Source organism: Chroicocephalus ridibundus, chromosome 8 (genome assembly GCF_963924245.1).
Source record: "Chroicocephalus ridibundus chromosome 8, bChrRid1.1, whole genome shotgun sequence".
In the NCBI taxonomy this organism is placed as follows: Eukaryota; Metazoa; Chordata; class Aves; order Charadriiformes; family Laridae; genus Chroicocephalus; species Chroicocephalus ridibundus.
Genome location: NC_086291.1, coordinates 24,100,315 through 24,120,070, shown reverse-complemented (window position 1 = coordinate 24,120,070; position 19,756 = coordinate 24,100,315). Strand labels below are relative to the sequence as shown.

Genomic DNA, 19,756 nt, shown 5'->3' with positions numbered 1-19,756 from the left:
GCAACCACTAGAAAGAAAATAAACTCTATCTCAGCTGAAACCAGGACATATAGTAACATGAAGCAGTGAAAAATTCTAAAGATCTTAGTCTTTTGTGGTGGTGTTGTGTTTTTTTTAATTTTTTTATTTTTTTTTAGCCTTGTGTATCTTTTCAATACAAGTATAGGAGATTGCTAATATGATTTGTGTTCTCTGCTTTTATGGTGATTCTCCAAAGTTACCACTATCTTGTCTTTGGGAAGATTACTGACTTGTTTTAATCTCTATTGTTTTGAATATAACAATATTGTTTTCAAGACTGTTTTTCTGTTAATACAAAATCCTGCAGGTAATGCATGTAAATCAAGGATGAGATAAGCAGAGATATGTTTGTTTTTCATGTTTTGCTTAATTTTATTTACCTCCTAAAGTTTAGGTTATTCAATGAAAGCCAAATAAAAAATCAAGTTGAGAAGACGGTGTTTTATATCTAATGAAGTCACAGTCACTTGCAGGCAGAATGTTTTAGGAAAGTGTTTGAATCATATGAAATCTTCATTGTGATCTTGTTTTGAGTTTTTGTTTTATATTGAAACTCAAAATGTGTTAAGTTCTGAGTTTCACATAATGAGTGTGGGTGGCTTTTTTTTTTTTTTTCTTCAACCGTAACAGTTGGTAGTCTCTGGCAGTTGGTAGTGTGTAAACTTTCTCTGATTCTTTCTTTCCTGTCGCAAATGTCACTCTTGCATATTCGAGTTTCTAGCAAATGATTAATATAGCAATCAGAACTCTCACCTTCTAATTTTAGTTACATCTTAGCCTAGATACTTCAGATTGAACAGACTTGTATTTGTTTCTTATAGAAAGTAAATGAAAATTGAAAACACAGAGCAGCAAAATATTTTTTCCACAACATGTAGTGAATGGAGACATTACAATTTGCAGTGGCAGCATTCTTGAATGTGGTAATTATTTCTGGTTTGTGATAATTTCCTCTCAGCTTTATAAATACACTGCATGCTGACACGATGATTTTGTGCAGTTCTTTCATTTGAATCCTATGTGAGAATTCCTTGCATATGAAAACATGAGCACAGGACAATCTTCAAGTAGATTTTTAGAAGAATCCAATACCTCAGAGTCTCCAATAGCAGCCAAAATGCTTTGCATCTCCCTCATCCTTTATTTATCGTCATTATCTTGCGAAGTAAACTGTTAAACTGTTCCGCTAAATTTTCACTAGCAGTAGCTGAATTTCAGAGGCAGTTTTTTTTCACTTGTACTGGTATTCGCACATTATTTCATATTTCTTCTCTCCTTCTGTTTATTGCACTCAAATTCTAAAAGTTTGTGGTACAGAAAGAAAATGGATATGTTAATTTCTGCCAAAAGTGCTTATGTGAATGACCTGTTTGGGTCAGGTGAGCATAAATCTGAAGTGAATAGTTTTAAGCAGAATCCCAAGATTTTATTTGTGTTGGTCGTATGAGAGTTGGTGAACAGCAAACCCCCACTTTTTGCAAATGGATATAAACTCCTATTGGGTACAACAGCTTCTGTATTGGGGCAAATACTGCAAGCAATTTGAGCAGTATTGAGCTCACAAAGGTAAAGGTGAAAAGTAACTAAAAGCCTGAATCGTGTAAAATTCTATTACTTTATTGGGATTAATTAACTATGGTTAACTGTGACAGTGCCCACTTCCCCCTGCCAAAGAATTTGGGAATAAAGGATAGATTTTGAGATGAAGCTGATCATCAGATGATGCTTACAAAGTACATTTCTACTGATAATGACAGACTGTATTTTTGGAAAATGGTTACTTCTGTCTGCAGCTGGTAAGGATGGCACTTTAATGTTTGTTGTGGGGAAGATTAATAACTGCACCAGTTGGGTTTTAAAGAGTGATTTCTGAGATAATGCAGCACCTGGTAGATGGCAGTGAGAAGCCATGTTCCAGCTTGTAGAGTTGCATGGAGATGAACAGAGAGAAGGGTAGAGGAGGTACGTCAAAACAGCAAACAGAAGTGTGAACAGTGATGAAGCATTATGTGCCTGTATGATTTGCAACTTGGCGTCTAGTTTAGGCAGCAGGAATACATCTCCCACTCTTCATAGGTGGCCAAGCAGTATCATAGGAGCTGTATGTGGCTCATGGACAGTTTAAGTGTGGCTTGCTATTTGCTGTGGTGCGCTTAGTAAGCGTGTGAAGTAGACTGACAGCAGAGGGAGGGAATGGAAGGAGTCTAGCTCTTGGACATACGAAGAGATAATTGTTACAATTTCAGTCTAGAAGATTTTGTATTCCTGGAGGAGAGAAGTCTTTTATTCAAAAGCTAAACATCTTTATTTTTTTCTGAATGGAAAGAACTGTAGTACTAAATTTCTAGTCCTGACTAGGACTTCTAGCCCCTGTATATGAGTAACATCTACTCATCAGGTCTATTCTGTGCAGTATGTGGGTTCCCTACGCTGGGTGAAAAAAAGGTAAGGTACAGCCAGGGATATGCTGAAGGATGCCTTGGAAGGATGTTACAAATTGATAAATAGACTTCAGAAAGGATATGATAGTACTATTGCTTATTAAGCCACTGCTGTCATGGTTTCATTTGGGATAGAGTTAGCTTTCCTACTAGCAGCTGGTGTGGTGCTGTGTTTTGGATTTGGGATGAAAGCGATGTCGATAGTGCAATGATGTTTTTGATTGTTGCTAAGCACTCATGGCCTTTTCTGCTCCTCACACTGCCCTGCTAGCAAGTAGGCTGGGGAGGGCACAAGAAGGTGGGAGGAGACACAGCCAGGACAGCTGACCCCAACTGACCAAAGGAATATTCCATGCCGCGTGACGTAATGCTGAGTATAAAAAATGGGAGAAGAAGAAGGAAGGAGAGGACATTCAGAGTTACAGCGTTTGTCTTCCCAAAGAACCATTACACGTGATGGAGCCCTGCTTTCCTGGAGATGGCTGAACACCTGCCTGCCGATGGGAAGCAGTGAATGAATTCCTTGTTTTACTTAGCTTGTGTGCGTGGCTTTTTGCTGTACCTATTAAATGGTCTATCTCAACCCATGAGTTTTCTCACTTTTACTCTTCTGATTCTCTTTCCCATCCCAATCAGGGGGAGTGAGTGAGCGGGTGCGTGGTCCTAGCAGGGCCTGTGGGGTTAAACCATGACTTTGTTGTTTTTGGAGAAAACATTTTGGATCAATTATTGCTTTTAACGTGTAAAAGCCTATCCAGTTACTGTGTCAGGTCTCCAAGCTGACCTGTATCTCTCCAGATGTTTTAAGTCTTGCTTGACACGAATGCTTCCATACCTTCCTGCAGGTATTTAATCTTTTACTTGAAATCAGATTTGAGAGTTATTGAAGCTGGAACAATGTAACTCTGATCTTCAGTAAGAATGCTTGTAAACTATTTTTACAGAGTCTTGTGCTGATAATTACTTCAATTTCCGATGAGTCTGGTGGTTTACATGGAAAAATCCCAGGGTCTCATTGAAGACACATGCATACATATGCAAAAGCTGAACTTAGAGGTCATTGCACTTCCTGATTCGAGAACGTACTCATATTGTGTCTGAAGAGAAACCTCCCCTTGAGAACTAAAAGGAAAAAATTGTAAATAAATGCAGGGATTATACTGAATTCAATATTTATGGCAATGCAAAGTTACTTACATGACTTAGCCCCATTAAGTTTAATGGAGTTATTAACTGCTGAGTATTTTAAATAAGATTCCTCAGTCTGGATGTGAATTAAATGTGACCTTGTATTTCAGCTTCCGAAGTACATGCAAAGAGTTCAGGGTTTTATGTCTACACATTAACTTTTCATAATATTCCTTTGATGCTGAATTTTAGTAAAACTCTTTAAGTCATCAGATAATTGAACGTTGAAATATTCTTGGTTATTGCTATCATCTTTGGAGGCTGCAGTACTCAGAAAATTTCAGGAAGCAGTTATCCTAATTGCTTAATTCTAAACAAATAAATGCATTTGTTATCCATTAGGTGCCTCTTAATGACTTAAATTTGACTCCATTGTAATTGCAGAAGTATACTGAAAATGACATAAGAAGCTGTTGTCTCACTGAAATAAAGCAAACTGAAGAGAAATACACTGAAACTCTGGAATCGATAGAGAAAGTAAGATACTACTTAAAGAATTGTAACTTCTTATGCATTGTTATAACAGTTTAGAAAATATAATGGCATAGTCAATGTATATATAAATTCTTTTTTCCTTGCAGTTCTTTATGGTGCCATTGAAAAGGTTTCTGTCAGCATCAGAGTTTGATACTGTTTTCATCAACATTCCTGTAAGTAATTGCATATTTAATGAACAGATACAAGGTTCATAGCTGGTTATGATATATTTGTGTTGTATGTTACTGCACAAAATGATTATTTGAAATGTGGTGCACAGTGCGTTTATATAGATGTTAGGGTAGTTGATAAAAAAAGATGTGCAAGCTATTTCATCTTTTTTCTACTTAAGGGAATAGGATAAGAGAAATAGTGACTATTTATAAACTGGAGTATTTTTGACCCTTAGAAGCTAATAATTTATAGAAGATGGCTTATCTTTTAATATATGCTGGTATTTTAGTGATGGTACAAAGTTGTGACTGTTAGGCTGCCTACCACTGTATGCTGAGTGGTGCTTTCATGAGGATTTCTATAGCTACTTTGCAAATCCTTGTATCTACCCTGGCTCTGTCATCATTGAACACATTTAAAGTTACGATAACTCACAGTTTTGGATTCATAGTCTGGTGCTGGAAAGGATAGGAAATCCTCTGTGAAGTATCTAGGAGACCTCTTTATTTGACTGAAATCTTAAAGGTTTCTGTGATTATTACTTTGTTCCATTTATTTTTGGCCTAATCATAATTGTATGACAATTTACATATATTTTAGTTTAGTAAGTATTCAGTAAATGTCTTTATCTGACTTTAAAGGAAGACATCAGACATGGTCTGAAGCCTCTCTCAACACAGATAAAGGAAAGGAATGTTCTTTTATGAGGTACACTGTAAAGAAACGGGTCCCCAGAGTGTGGCCCACACGCCACATCAAACCTTTATTGCCTGTAAAAGATCACCTCTGTTTTGGCCATCTCCGTCATGTCTCACAGGCTCTCAGGGCTGTAGGAGATGGTATTGGGGACTTTTTTTTTTTTTTTTTTATTCTGCAGGAACCTGGTTTGTAAGAATGTTTTAGTTGCTGTACCAGCACCATCCTGACAGAAGCTAAATTACAACAGCTATTAACTGATGATGATACCTGACAACTTGCCATATTTGTCCTGATTAAAGCTTTCACCCTGAATCTCAATCACTGTAATTTCCTTCTCTTTGAATGTTGGTCCAAAATAATGCCACAGGTATCTGTTAACCTTCTCCTTGTCATGAAGTATGTCAGCTGCCCATAGAGATCCCTTGGCTTTTGAAAACAAATTTGTATTTAGTCCTATGTAAATGTTTCTAACTCATTGCAAATAAGGCCCTGATGTGCCCTACCTAAGTTACTGTAAAGCTCTTTCCTAAGGCTCCGTTTGTCCAGGCATGTTGACTTACATGCACTGAAGGACCTAAAGCCAGCCAATGTGAAACACTACACAAGGGTATAAAAAGGGCTGTAAGCACAAACTGAGAGGTCAGCCTACTTACTGCTCGGTAAACAAATATAAGGGGGATCAGATAATAGCAGTAAAAAGAACAAAGCCTTTTACTTGAAACTAGGAAGACATGCAGTAAACGGTTACATTTAGGATGTTTTTTGCTTTTCATTATTCAGTATTCTGCTCTTATGAGACGGTGCTTATTTCTGACTCCAGTAGGCATCCAAAAACATTAAATGAAATATAGGGCTTGTCTAAGCTAAAAATATGTGCAAATGCTTTGTCTGCTCAGACCTTGTCTCTGCGGCAGTTCCTCAGCAGGAAGGCTGGAGGGCAGTGGAAGCTTGTTTTAAACTAAAAATAGCCATTATGCAGAGCTCTACAGCAAACTGCAATGTGGAGAGCAAGTGCGGTCTTCTCAGAACAGGGTGGATTTGCCTCTGTCCAAGGGTTGTGGTGAAGGATTGGTGCTTTAGGCTGATGCTATCTTCCTTATATAGAGTCTGAAAGATGCTTGCTGGACAAAATCATCTGCAGATGTCAAAATATATTTTATTTTTAAGAAAAAACCCCAAACCAACCACCCCAGTGACTACTTACCACTCTGAAGACAGTGACTTTCATTAGGGCTCAGATTTCAAAGGTCTGCTGTGTAAAATGTATGTATGGCTCTATATTTGTGTATCTGTGTACATACATGTCTATATATGTCCATATATATGGATTTGTATGTACATCTGTCTATGTATATACTTGTACACACTTATATAGATGCATTTGTATGTACACCTATGCATACATTTGAATTGAGGCATATATGTGGACATACAGAGGGAAGGAGAGATGGAATTATGTGTAACAGATACTGAAGTGTTGGAACTTTCATTAATTTCTAATGAAGTTAACATCAGTTTAATTTAAAACTGGATTTTGAATTGGAGGTAGAAGCTCAAAGAGACATTTTGTCCCCTTAGCATTAAGCTGCTTTTCAGGGATGTTGCTTAGTTGAGTCCCTGTGCACTCCTGAGAAAATGTGCTCCTGTAATAATTAATCGGGAAGCATTTCTAGAATAATGTCTTTGTCTGCTGCAACTTAAGGTTCTGATACAGCCATGCAATTGCTAGCAACTGGATTTGATCTGTTTTAAGTCTTTTGCTCCCTCACCTGTGATGTGATTGACCTTGTGTGTACTCATGGTTTTCATCAGTGTGAAGTAAAATGTTTTCACTTATTTCACAACTCAATATTGAATATTATTTATGCAGTACATTTACTGCATCAAACCATCTTCAATGGCCTTTTTTTAAACAGTCCTCTCTTTTTCATTGCAGTAATCTGTATGCTTCTTGTGGTCAGTTATCCTGATTTCAAAACTTTTTAACCTGTTTTGACTTAATTTCTTGTGAATTCTCTGACAGTATCTATATAGTATTAAGGTTGGTGTAATCTCCTATAGTTGCTTACAATTTTTTGTATAATAGCGAACAAGTAAGGTGAGCTGCTACTATACTCAGGGAGCAAATCCTTCTACAATATTCTTGTCTTTCTCTCAGCCATTAGTGGTCTGCTGTATTGGGAAACTCATTATGATTGCAGTTAACTTAGCACTAGAACATCACTAATTGACTAATGTAATGTACAAAACTAATTTTTCACAGCTCAGGGACATGAATCATTACTTTATCTTGTCACTAAAGCATTTACTTGACTTGCTTAATTTTAAAATTATCATTATAAAATGAAGATGAATTAACAGTTCACGTTCCAAGCTAGAATAAATTAGTCTCTAATAGGTAGTTCTTAGAGTTTAGTTTTTCTTGTTGCACTATATGGAAGATGTGTTAAACCTTGAAATTAGGTTCTACTCTCAAATGATCTGTTTTCCAGTTTATTGAAATTAATGTATCAAATGTGAAAGGATTTTTTTTTTTTTTTTACATTCAAAGTTTTTAAGTTGCTCTGTTTTTAAAAATCTTTCCCCCTCCTCATTACTGTTTTAAAGGATTTGGTGAAAATTCACAGGAATCTAACACAGGACATCAATGATTCCATTGTTAACAAAAATGACCAGAACCTATATCAAATTTTTATTAACTACAAGGAAAGGTAAGATTTATGCACTCTTACTAATTGTGATAATCTAAATTCCATAAAGTATTTTACCTTTTTTTTTGTTTGTTTGATGAATATTTCTGAAATGGGATTGAATTTGATATCAATATTAAGCTAGTATTTGGTCTTTTGAGCCTGGAAGTCAAAATGTAACCTATTGCTATATGAACCCCTCCCTCTTCTTACTCCCAGTATTTAGCATTATTGTTACATAGACAGGTAACATCTATATTTTGAACAAAACTTAAATAGCTTATTTTGCACAGCATTTTTTTTTCATGCAAATAATTCCAGGTATTTTATAGCATGTACCTGTACTGTTTAACAGATAAAATGTTATAAAAGGGGAAGATGGGGGTAAAATAAGGCTAGGATATATATTAAGGCTATTCCAGGTAAAAGAAAACAAACACGGTCATAACTTGAAAGAAGAGAAAGCAGGTGCAAAAGAGAAGAGAGAAGAGACTAGGGTCTTAGCCTACCCTGCAGTCAGAGGTGTGACGGTAAAGCAAACACACTCTACCTTCAAACTGTGAAAAACAGCCAAGCTGATAACAGGATAGCTGTGGCAGCATGCCATGCCCTGTAGGCTAATTGGCAATTTTTTTCATCCACCTTTTCAGATTGTTTTTTCTGCCAGCACTGAACAGCTGTTGGACTGTATGGATGAACTTATATGCCTGCGGTACTAGCTGAAAAACAGTTGTACTGTGGCTACAGTGCTGACCTACCTTGAAGTAACCCTTGGGTTGTGGTTAAAAATCAGTTCCTTTTGGGACCAGAGCAGGAAAGACCTGTGGGAGCTAATTGGATTTGCTTGAGGGTAATGGGGAAGGAGCATTGTTGCAGTAATAACAACCTTGTGAGAAACTGGACAGCAGCATCCAGAAAATGTTAGACAGGAGAGCTGTTTTCTGAGGGAGGAGGGTGTCCCAGGCTGCCCATAAACAGTCTTGCCTTCAGAGACGCTCTGTCTCAGCTTTTATGTTGGAGCAGGACGTAGTTATTTCCCAGGCTGTTAGACTTTCTGCTGCTGTAGGAGGGAAAAGGGACAAAAAGTTGTTCTGGAAAATGCTTATCTTTCAAAAGTAGTTCTGAAATGTGTACTAAGAAGGGAACAAAGGACACTGAGAAGAAACCTCAGGTTTGTATTATACAAAAAGGAAACAGATGGAGGTAGACTCAGTGTCTTAACCGTGTAGTGATAAAACTAATCAGAAGTGTTATGTGTTAAATCAGTATCATCACTTTAATTGTGAAAAAAGAATTTGGGGGGAAAAAAAAAAAGAAAATACGGTAAAGATCAGGCAAGAGAAAAAGAAATTTAGAAGACCCCAATGAAAAGCTCATGGGAACCCCCAAGAAGGGATTTGAAGCATACAGAAGGAATCACCTCAAGAAATATATGAAAAGGTGAAAGGACACAGCACTCTTTGCAATGGCAGTAGCAGAAAGAAGCACTCCAAACTCAGGAAACTCCAGTCATAAAACGAGGCTCCTTCAGGAAGTATTGCTGCCCTTGACAACTACTGAAAATTTCTCAAATTTTCATATGCTATTATTTTGATCTGAGAACTCACAGGATATAAGTTGTTAGAAACTGTTGGAGATGAGTGACCTACGAGTTCTTTAAAGGATAGCTGGAATTAATCCTCTTAAGCCTGTGTTACAGAATTGGATATCTACAGTGTTGTAAATACCAGACTGTTGTTCTATTAAACAGCAGTTACACTGCTTTTTAACGAGTCCTGTATTTATCAGAACATATACATGAGAGTGTTAAAGGGAATTGCAGTGATTTTACAGAATTTTGAAGGTAGATCAAAATTGTATTCTGTATTGTCTTCCTTGTATTCATGCTGCCCATTCAGGTCTGTTGTTAAATCGTATCCCTGCTTATTTAGGCACTGCTCTTTTTGAAAGGAGGATTGTTAACACTGTATTTGTGAAAAATGATCAAAGATTGTTCTTAAATAAGCAAATGTTCCTTTTATTCTTTATCTCTTGCTTTGATTTAGATTGGTTATTTATGGACAGTACTGCAGTCAAGTGGAGATAGCGATATCATGCTTAGACAACATCTCTAAGACAAAAGAAGATGTTAAATTGAAGTTAGAGGTATCAGTATTTTTTAACATGTATACATATATTAAAACCCCACATTTTTCTATGAATATGTCCTGCTTTCATCTTTCATCCAAGTCAAAAACGTAATGAACGTAATGATGAAAAACTAGCTGGAATGATATGTGAATGTGTTTCTCTTCCTTTTTTTTTTTTTTTTTTTTTTTTTTTTTTTTTTTTTTTTGTTGGGAGCGTCCGTTCAAATGAAATGAATACATGAGCTGGTGTGGTACACATCCTGGCGCTGAGGTGAATGGAGTTTTGCCGTTGACATCAGTAGGGTTAGGGGTTTGTTTTTTTTTTTTTTGGAAGTGATCATCAGCAATACCCTTCCATTTATTGTGGCATCTCAGCTGAGAACACAGAAATACCGAATGACTCAGGTTGGGAGGGACCTCTGGGCTGAACAAGCCCTGGTCCCACAGCCTGACAGGGCTTGCTGTCTGCCACTACCCTGTGGTTCTTTCCAGCAGAGCTTTCACCTTGTTGCCTTCATGTGAGGTTCCTGTTGGACATGCCCTGAAGATTGTCACCTGCACCTCCAATCTGGTGTTGTCCACAGACTTGCTGTGGGTGTCCTCTGTCTTTTCCTGCACGCCAATGCTAAAGATATTAAATGTGAGGGGTCCCTGAACAGACCCCTGAGGAGCTCTACCTGCAACTGTCCTTCAGGTAGCATAGGAAACATTAGTCACTAGTTTTTTTGAGCCTCATCATCTAGCCAGTTTTTCATACGCCTAGTAGTTCATTCATCTGGAGCATAACATCCCACAATGGAGATCAGGATGCTGTGGGAGATGATGTTGAAGGCCTTAGAAAAGTGAACCCGGATTATCCTCACCCATTCACAGATCTGGCCATTTCATTGTGGAAAGCAGTCAAATAGGTCAGGCATTGATTTACCTGTGGTAAAACCATGCTGGATATTCCCAGTCACCTTCTTTTATGTGCCCAGAAATTGCTTCGAAGAGGACTTGCTCCATAATTTTTGCAGGGGCTGAAGTGAGACTGATGGGTCTGTAGTTTCCAAAATTATTTTTTGCTTTTTTTGAAGATAGGTGTAGTATTTGCCATCTTTGCTATGCTTATAGGCAGCGTCATCTTTTTAAGTTCAATGAAATGCCTAATTTCTGTTGTCTTTGTGATGTTTATTCTACTTTTTCTCATGCTGTTGAGATATCTAAGATATTTAATATAGTTGCCTGGCCCATATATCACTGGATTTTCATATATATCACTTGAATATCTATATTTTCTAACTCTTTTGTCTTATTCTTTTTTCTGCCTTGAACTAGGAATGTTCCAAGAGGGCCAATAACGGGAAATTTACACTGCGAGATCTTTTAGTAGTTCCAATGCAGAGAGTGCTAAAATATCACCTACTGCTCCAGGTATTTTATTTTTGAAATTTAAGGGGGCTGAGAGCAAAACTATGATTGTTTATCATCAGTGGATTGTAAGAATGAGAAGTAAAGGCCTTTATCACAGGAAGGTGGTTGACATTTCCATAGATCTGAGGCTGATTTGTTACGAAATAAAATCCAGTCAAGTGTGGGTTTTCTTACAGAGATCGTTCCTCAAAGCTGAAGCGTATCTGAGGAAAAAAGAATAAAACACAATTGTTTCCTCAGTATCTGAACCTTTCGTTCTTGGTATGTTTAAAATGGTTAGTAGTACCAAACTATAATCATGGTAGTTTGAAATGTGAACCATTACCCCTCAAAAGACAAAACTGGATAATACTTAACAGTATACTTTTAAGATGCTGCTTTGCTGTCATAAATTACAATAAAGCCATATTTATTTTGAAATGCTTCTTGTTATAACCCACAAAGCGTTAGCTTTTGCAGTTAGTCCTGTAATAAGGGTGGAGAGTCTTATAAATTTAATTTGATAGCTGTGCCAGGAGACTCATTAGTTCAGCTGCAAAGAAATATATTACTATATTAGGCTGTCAACCCTGCTGATGCTTGTAAAATGTCATTTAAAAAAGATATACTACTTGCATGTGAAGCATAATTTTGACTCGGCAGAGCGACAAACGTTCTGTAATATTAAAGTTTTTGAAATATTTCTATAAATGAGTCATCAATATTTTGATCAATAGAAAATAGGAAAGAACAAAATTAATGGTACAACTGCTTTTTAAAAAAACTGATGAGATCTGAGTCATTTTATAATCAACCTGTATATTATGAAAAGATGATGTGCAATATGTCACTATGCTCTAATGTGTGACACTAGTGTACATTGTATAAGAAATAAATGTTTCTAGACTTTGAAAGAAAAAATAATCCAGTAAATTGTTAGGATTGTAATGTGAAACATAAATACTTATTCCTTCATTTCCTAGAATTTTAGCAAGTTATTATGTTAGGTGAAATGTGTAATTCTCTTCTCAAATTATAAAGAAGAAATAACCTGTTTCCCCAAGAGGTTACTTTTTCACTTCATAAAAACCGAAAACCCCCTTTTTTGTAGCCACTTCCCATATGGAAAATAATTCTTTAAACATTTACATTTGATTTAAATATGCCTTCTGAGTCAGCTTTATCTTAGGGATAATGAGACAGTGACTTCTTTTAAGCAGTTGCACAGTTTAGCTGAGATTTTATTGCCAGCATACATCCCTCTCTGCAGACAAGTGCATGCTTTGGAAGGGGATGATATACTGTATAGTAATGTGCAAATGACCTCAAGTGTTTACCTGTGCTTTCAGCATGCACATACAGTAATGATCTGATTGGCAAGTATTAAGTGCTAGACAGACCAAATTAGTTTCTAATGATGGTTCATTATCAGCTAAAGTCAGTGTTTAGGCTCCACAGCAATCATTCTTAAACACTTGCCAATTATCTGTTTGCAGTAGTCCCCACTCAGTTACAGGCTGCTCACTATGGGGATAAAAATGTGAATTCTTGGGCTGTGTGTTCTGATTTTGGCTTTTTTCTTTTTTTTTGGCGGGTTGGGGATGAGCAATGACAACTTCCATTTGAAAACTGACAGATTTCAGTGACCCACTGAAAACAGACAGTGGGTGAAAAGTTTTAACTGCTCTGTCCACAGGAGCTGGTAAAGCACACTACTGATCCCATGGAGAAGGCAAATCTAAAACTGGCGCTTGATGCAATGAAGGTAAGTATTCATGGCAATGAAGTATTTATGTCTAGGTTGGCAGTTACAATGATAGCTCAGAACTGTATTTCCTGGAGGAGATAAAGTTCTTCACAGCAGGTCAAACATGTTTTCACAGGTCACTGTGAGCTTTGTGAGTGTCTCAGGGCAAGCATATAGTTGAGTGCTTTGCTCAAGTCTGGGAAACAAGTAGTTTTCTGAAATGGAGGGTTTATGAAATAGAACTTCCTTATTTCAGTTTACTCCCACATCATTTTGCTGTCATATAATGAGATGAAAAACAGGTGTTTCAATAATTTCAGTTTCACTTCCAGAATTTAGGAATATTTCTACTACTGTAAGTCAATTCTAATCAAGGTTAGTACTTTCCCAGTGAGATGAAGACAGTTATCTTTACAAGACTTTTTTTCTGTCGTCTTAATATGATCTCTGTGGCTTTACCTTTGAAAGCAGTAGTATCTTTCTGGAGGTAGAGTATCTGTCACACTACATTCACCTGCAAGTCGTACAAACAAATGCTTTATAGAATAGCTGTACTGCCTTATGGGTAAGGTAATATATTATGTGTTCCTCTGCATAGCCTCAGAAATGAAGTACGGTTCTGCTTCACTTGGCTTCACGGCATGAAATGTGCAATTCATGTGCTGGAATTGTGAAATTTTTTCTATCCTTTGTGGCGAAAGAAGCCAATAATGACATAGGTTGTATGTCCTACTCTAATTTGTATGGTCCACAGAAGATGCTGAAGACAGACTAAGTTAGTTTTGGGTTACACAGCTTTCTCAAATTATGTGACTGTCTGCCTTGAATGCCTGGAATACAGACCAGCTCACTAATGAGATTTTTGGCTCCTGTTTTTTGCCATCTGGTTTTGTGCAGTGAATGCAGAGAGCGCCACCATGATAAATCTCCCACGGAGAGATGCCTGAAATGGGATGGCACAGTGTTGCTTCCATCTAGTGGCAAGCCATGCATCCTGGCTGCTGCTGATTGGCTAGGAAAATAACCCTGGTTTTTATTGTGCCGCCTCGCCCCGCCCCCCCCCTTTTTTTTCCCCATTTTGCTGGCTTGCTTCATTGGTTTTGGTGAAAAATGAAAAAAATAAAACAAACAAACCAAAAATACCCCAACAAACACCCCCCCCAAAAAAAACCCACCCAACAAAAAACCAAAACAACCCAACAAACAAACAAACCCAAAACAAAACAACCCCTAAACAAAAAAACCCAAAAACCAATTAGAAATCTCTAGCCAGAGTGTCTGTGGCTTGCTGGCTGGCAGGACATAACCCGCCAATTAAAAAACTGAAAAAAACACCACCACCCACCCCACAAAGAAACCCAGATATGAGCATCTCTCCTTAAGGTTGCAGCATTGTTTCCCTCCTGATTTATGGTATCCTCTTACAATAGTCCCTGCTAGTGCAGTAGAAGAAACTATGCAACATCGGTATGTTGCTTCTAAAAACCTTGGTGTGTCTGCTCAAAACGAAAATGTCTTTGGAAGAACTGCCAGCAAAGTGGTACTGCCCCCCAAGTAAGGAAATTCTAGGGAAGGATTATGCTGTCAGTTTTCTTTTAGCAGCAAGAAAAGAGGTTATTTAATTGCTACACTAACTCTTTTAAGACTGATGTGAACGTATCCTGCACAGATTCATTTGGGAAGCTAGCATAATGATTGCAGCTATTCTTAGATTCTGATTAAAAATGTCTTAGGAAGAAGATGTATCTTTCTCCCACCTTCCAAATTTGTGACCATATTGAAGGGGTACTGTAAAAGCAAGTTGTGAAGATCAGAATGCCTTTTCCAACTGCTGCTCTCAGCATCCCTGACCTTACCAATTACCACTCCTGCTCACTCCTCATCTCTAGGCATAAGCAGGGAAGCCCCAGCAAATTGTCAGTATTACTCAAGCATGTTCAGAGCTTTTTAAAGGCCTTAGTGAAATGTGTACAGTACGTGTTCTGGTAAAGAGGACAGTAATGATCTCAACCTGCGACTTCAGGTAGTATATCCCTTTAAAAACCCCTTTTAAAATCTGCTGTGTAATGGCTTCTCTTTGCTGTGCAACAGTAAGAACGAGATCCTACTACTGGGGCAGCAGCTTCTTCTCTCCTAATAAGCACCCAGGCTTATGATACGTTTACACCTTACGTCCTGCTTTTGAGCTGCCTTACATATGTTTTCTACTATATGCTCTGTTTACCGTCTGTCTTATTCTCAGATACTGGATGGTGTTGACTGCTTTTTCGGCAGCGTTTTTCCATCTTTAATCTTAAAAATAAGACATTAACAAAATTCAGGAAAAAAATCAGCCCTTTTTTACAATTTATTATGTATTTCCCTGTATCTTGCTACTAAATTTGTGTTTCAACGGGTATGATGAAAAGAGCTGTAGATACGATTGAAGATATGCAGAGGTTTTCTTTCTTCTTTATTTAGGCATACATATTGGTAATTCTTGAACGTTAAAGATTGATTTGTTTTTTTTTTTTTAAATGACTAAATATGCACATGAGTCAAAGACAAAATTAGAAATAAATTTGCCAAAATAATGTGTTAAAGTGGTCTGTTATGGAAAAGGTTTTTTCCCTTCCCTTTTTCTGTTGATGCTCTAGGACTTGGCTCAATACGTAAATGAAGTGAAGAGAGATAATGAAACGCTCCGTGAAATTAGACAGTTTCAACTATCAATAGAGAATTTGGTATGTGATATTTTTCATTTATACAATTTAAAAATAATTTTTCATCAAATATATTGGTAGATCTTTTTTTCCCCATTTCATACAACATTACAGTATTCTGGTAATATTTAAGTATGCTTTCCTTGGTTTAGAATGAAATGAATATTTAAGTACAGAAATCTCTTCTATTTTGAGGGTCTGTCTGTAGGTAAATATATTTGCATAGTTAAGGTTTGTATTTGTACAGTGACTCAGGTGTATTAGTAATTTTCCCTTTTGAAGACAAAAATGGAATGGACTGATTCTTTATTGTATTTAGTTCAGATGATAGTGGCCTGAAAAGCCCTGTTTTGGGGTAAAAGGAGTGGTCTAACATTTGAATATGTCATCATCTTGACACTTTATTGAATCATACGTATTACTTCTGTTTCAGAATCATTCCCTCTTGCAGTACGGAAGACCTCAAGGTGATGGGGAAATAAGGATAACTACATTAGACAAACGTGCGAGGCAAGACAGGTGATGGCATGACTTCTGGTGTTTGCTATTAAAAAGCCTGTGAAGTAACTCTCTTTTTAGATTTGAGGTCAGCTCAATGGTTCTTGAGACTCCATTTCACAGTGCATTCACAGAGCCACCGTTTACCAAGTGAATTTGCAAAGTAATTCATGGGAAGTTAGCTATTACGTTATCATCTAAGATCACTTAAGTCCCTTGCAAGTAGTATGTCTCTAGCAAAAGTACTTTCAGCGTGTTTTATTTCATTATTCAGTAGTTTAGTTGTCCCTCTTCAAAATTAAGTGCCACAGACAAAGGTGTGTAAAATAATACTTTGGATGTTGGCTTTCTGGAGTGTTTTTAACCATCTTTATATTGTATTTTCATAGGCATATCTTCTTGTTTGATCTAGCTGTAATTGTTTGCAAACGGAGAGGTGATAATTATGAAATGAAGGAAATAATAGATCTTCAGAAATACAAAATTACAAATAACCCCACCACAGATAAAGAAAATAAGAAGGTAATTATTTGTTACTGATTCATATAAAATGTATATTTTTAGCAGCAATTTGAAATGTTTTGCAGGAGTTCAGAATGTGTATACAATCTATTTACAAAGTTTTATGTTTGAAATGTAAGCTGAAGTGAATATTTAGGGATTTCAACTTTGATTATTTTTATGTAATAAAAATATTTAAGTAAGTTGTTCCTAAGCGAATGCAATAATGTGATCTTGCTGTTCCCAAAATCAGGGAATTAAGGAACATACAAATGATTCTTTTTTTTTTTTTTTGTTGTTGTTTCTTTTCCTTCCTTTATAACTGATGACCTTTGTATTGCCAATCTTTTTATGCAGTGGTCTTATGGCTTCTACCTCATTCATATCCAAGGTCAAAATGGTTTAGAAGTTTATTGCAAAACCAAAGACTTGAAGAAAAAATGGCTTGAACAATTTCAGATGGCTCTGTAAGTATATTTTTATTAAGGTAGAATTGCATTCATCACCAGTGTAAGCATATCACTTAAATTATGCTGAACTGCTTTCATGTTTAGATTTTTTTAATACAGCCTAGTTATCTATTTTATTATTGACTTTCTGACAACTGACTGGCAACTTCATGAACAGAATATTTCCCTGAAACTCCTCTTGGAAAAGGAAGAGGGCACTCTAGGCTGTGTATTACTTTCCAACTTTGCTGTTAAGACTGTCTTAGTAATACTATCTTAAGCAACCAGGGGGAGATATTAGTTTTTCTAGCAATAAATATCTAACATAATAGTGACCTTTTTTCCCCTCCTCCTTTTTTTTTTTATTAATTGAAATATATTTTTTTGAAAGGTGATGCTGATGATTTGAGAGAGGATCCTGGCATCCTCCCTAGTGACTTGTAACTAACTTATTGTTTAGTATTTGGATCAAGTTGCTTGGCTTATTAAATTTAGTGTCAAAAGACTGATTTCCTTTATATGTTTTCAACTAAAAGAGATGCAGATTACATTATTGTTATGCAGCATGAGCATTATTTCCATTTCTGATTCTTGTCAGAAAGACAAACATGATTATTGACACCTCAGGTATTCTGATTAAATTTAAAACATGTGAACAAGGGAATTGGATGACAGGGCGATGCTTGCTTTATGGTTTAAAAAAAAAAAAAATAATTGTGAGGGGGAGTGAGATATTCCCAGTGAAACAGAGACACAGCATTAATAAAGATAGTTTTAGGTGTGACTGTAAAGGTTTGTGGATTCGGAAAAAGGCTGTTATGAGCTGATAGGAGTGAAACTTGCTCGTAAACTATATATATATATATTTAAGAACTTAGTATGATGCATGCTAATGATTTAAATGAAAACATATGGGAGGAGAGCCTGGGCTGGACAGATAATATAAGGCCTGCTTGCTAGGGTTCCCATCTTGCTGATTTTTATTAAAGACAAAAATGGCATGTGTTTTGGCAAAAATTTCTGGGTAGCATAATGGGAGATGGCAAGAGGTGTTTGTTTGTACGTATGCAGAAAGCTGAGTACTTTGTCTCTTTCTGTCCCTGTACTCTCCCTGCTTCACTTTCTGTAGTGTCATTATTGATATTTACTTAAACATAGATAAAATGTGTATGAAAAGCATGAGGAACGCACATTTATCAGCTTTAGCATTGAAACTACTGATTGCCCTTCAGGCATCCTGGTCCAGTGCACAAAAAAACCCCAACCAAGCAAAACAAAAGTCAGCCCAGGAGCTAAAGAGCGCAGTAAGAGAGCTATGTTTGTTCCTAGGAGCGTATCCTCCGTTCTTCCCAAACGTTTTTACCATTCTTTGTAGCCCCCCGCGCCCTGCCATGTGTGTGGTGAGTGAGTGCAGCTGCGTATCCGTACCCAGCGTTAGGCACCAGCCCGTGCTCATGAGCTGTTCATGAGTGTGCCTTTGTGCACAATGGTTTACTGCTGCCGGGTGTCCCGTGCCAGCAGAACAAAGGGAACCTGAAGGGTTGACAAGATAATGTGCTACTCTTTCTTTTTGGACAGATGGAGTTGGTCGTTGAAAATGAGTGGTGATGTCAGCCTTGTCTTGCGTGGATGTTTGTCCTTCTTGTAAACCCATACCTCTAGTTTAACCTCTTCCTGTGTGACTAAAGGCCATAATGCAGAGGCACGGGAGCAGCAGGGTTGCTGCAGGTCGTCAGGGCTGAGGTGTCACATGATGTAGTGGCATTATTTGTATTGGGCAATGCTTTTGTGCCCTTATATTTATGACCACTAGGTTTGAAAACAATGGGGGGCTTTTATGCTTCCTGAAGTTTTTATACCTTTCCCCCAACTCTGTTACATGGGTTTGACTTCATAGCATATTTCCCTCAGCAGCTCTCCCCAAACATACTTCAGTGTATGTAGTGATAATTATATTCTAATTCATGCAGAGGCACCAGAATTTGTATCTGGGAATAAACTAAGCCAAGTGTTTTGAGCAATTGCTGGTTGGTTTGATTTGTTGTTTTCAGGGGTCTCACTGCCTGCTGTGTAGGTTACCTGTTCTAGCGTGATTCTACTCTGAAAAGTAGCCATGATTGAAATTATGCTGTTATTCATCATACTCAATTATAATTGCTGCTTCTATGGGCAAAATACTTCTCATTACTTAAAAATTTTACTGAGACTGCAAAAGCAGCACAGTTGAAGAATTACATTCTTTTTTGATTATCAGAAATGATGTTGTTTACAGAGTTCCAGACAGAAATTTCAATGCAGTTTTGCTGCCTTCAGGATAGCATTCTGTATGAAGTCAGAACGCTGTGCAAGTGTTAATCTAAGAATGTAACAAGAGAACAAATTAGAATCTCTCTTATTATTTTTAAATTAAGAATTAACCTTGCTGCCAATAGAACAGTTTTTTGGCATAACTACATGAGCCAGGCTGTAACTTTTTTTTTTTTTTAGGAGCTTAGATGTTTATAGCAGTGTATGAACAACAGTGATGGTAGTTACATTGCTGAAAAGGCACCTACTGTTGAGATGGTGGTGTTACCGAGATGAGAATTTGTCTCCAGAAGCTTATGTTATTGATGAAGTATGAAATAGAGGAGAACATTGCTTTGCTG

General features: G+C 37.0%; 1 protein-coding gene across 1 annotated transcript in view; it reads left to right on the top strand.

The window, feature by feature from the left end:
- VAV3 (vav guanine nucleotide exchange factor 3) overlaps positions 1–19,756 on the top strand; it is a 171,638-nt gene that overhangs the window by 67,117 nt on the left and 84,765 nt on the right. The window contains exons 6-15 of the mRNA XM_063344034.1: positions 4,035–4,127; positions 4,232–4,300; positions 7,608–7,711; positions 9,736–9,835; positions 11,137–11,232; positions 12,908–12,976; positions 15,595–15,681; positions 16,094–16,179; positions 16,548–16,680; positions 17,017–17,126. Coding sequence (XP_063200104.1) covers positions 4,035–4,127; positions 4,232–4,300; positions 7,608–7,711; positions 9,736–9,835; positions 11,137–11,232; positions 12,908–12,976; positions 15,595–15,681; positions 16,094–16,179; positions 16,548–16,680; positions 17,017–17,126 — 947 coding nt within the window. The remainder of the gene's footprint in view (positions 1–4,034; positions 4,128–4,231; positions 4,301–7,607; positions 7,712–9,735; positions 9,836–11,136; positions 11,233–12,907; positions 12,977–15,594; positions 15,682–16,093; positions 16,180–16,547; positions 16,681–17,016; positions 17,127–19,756) is intronic.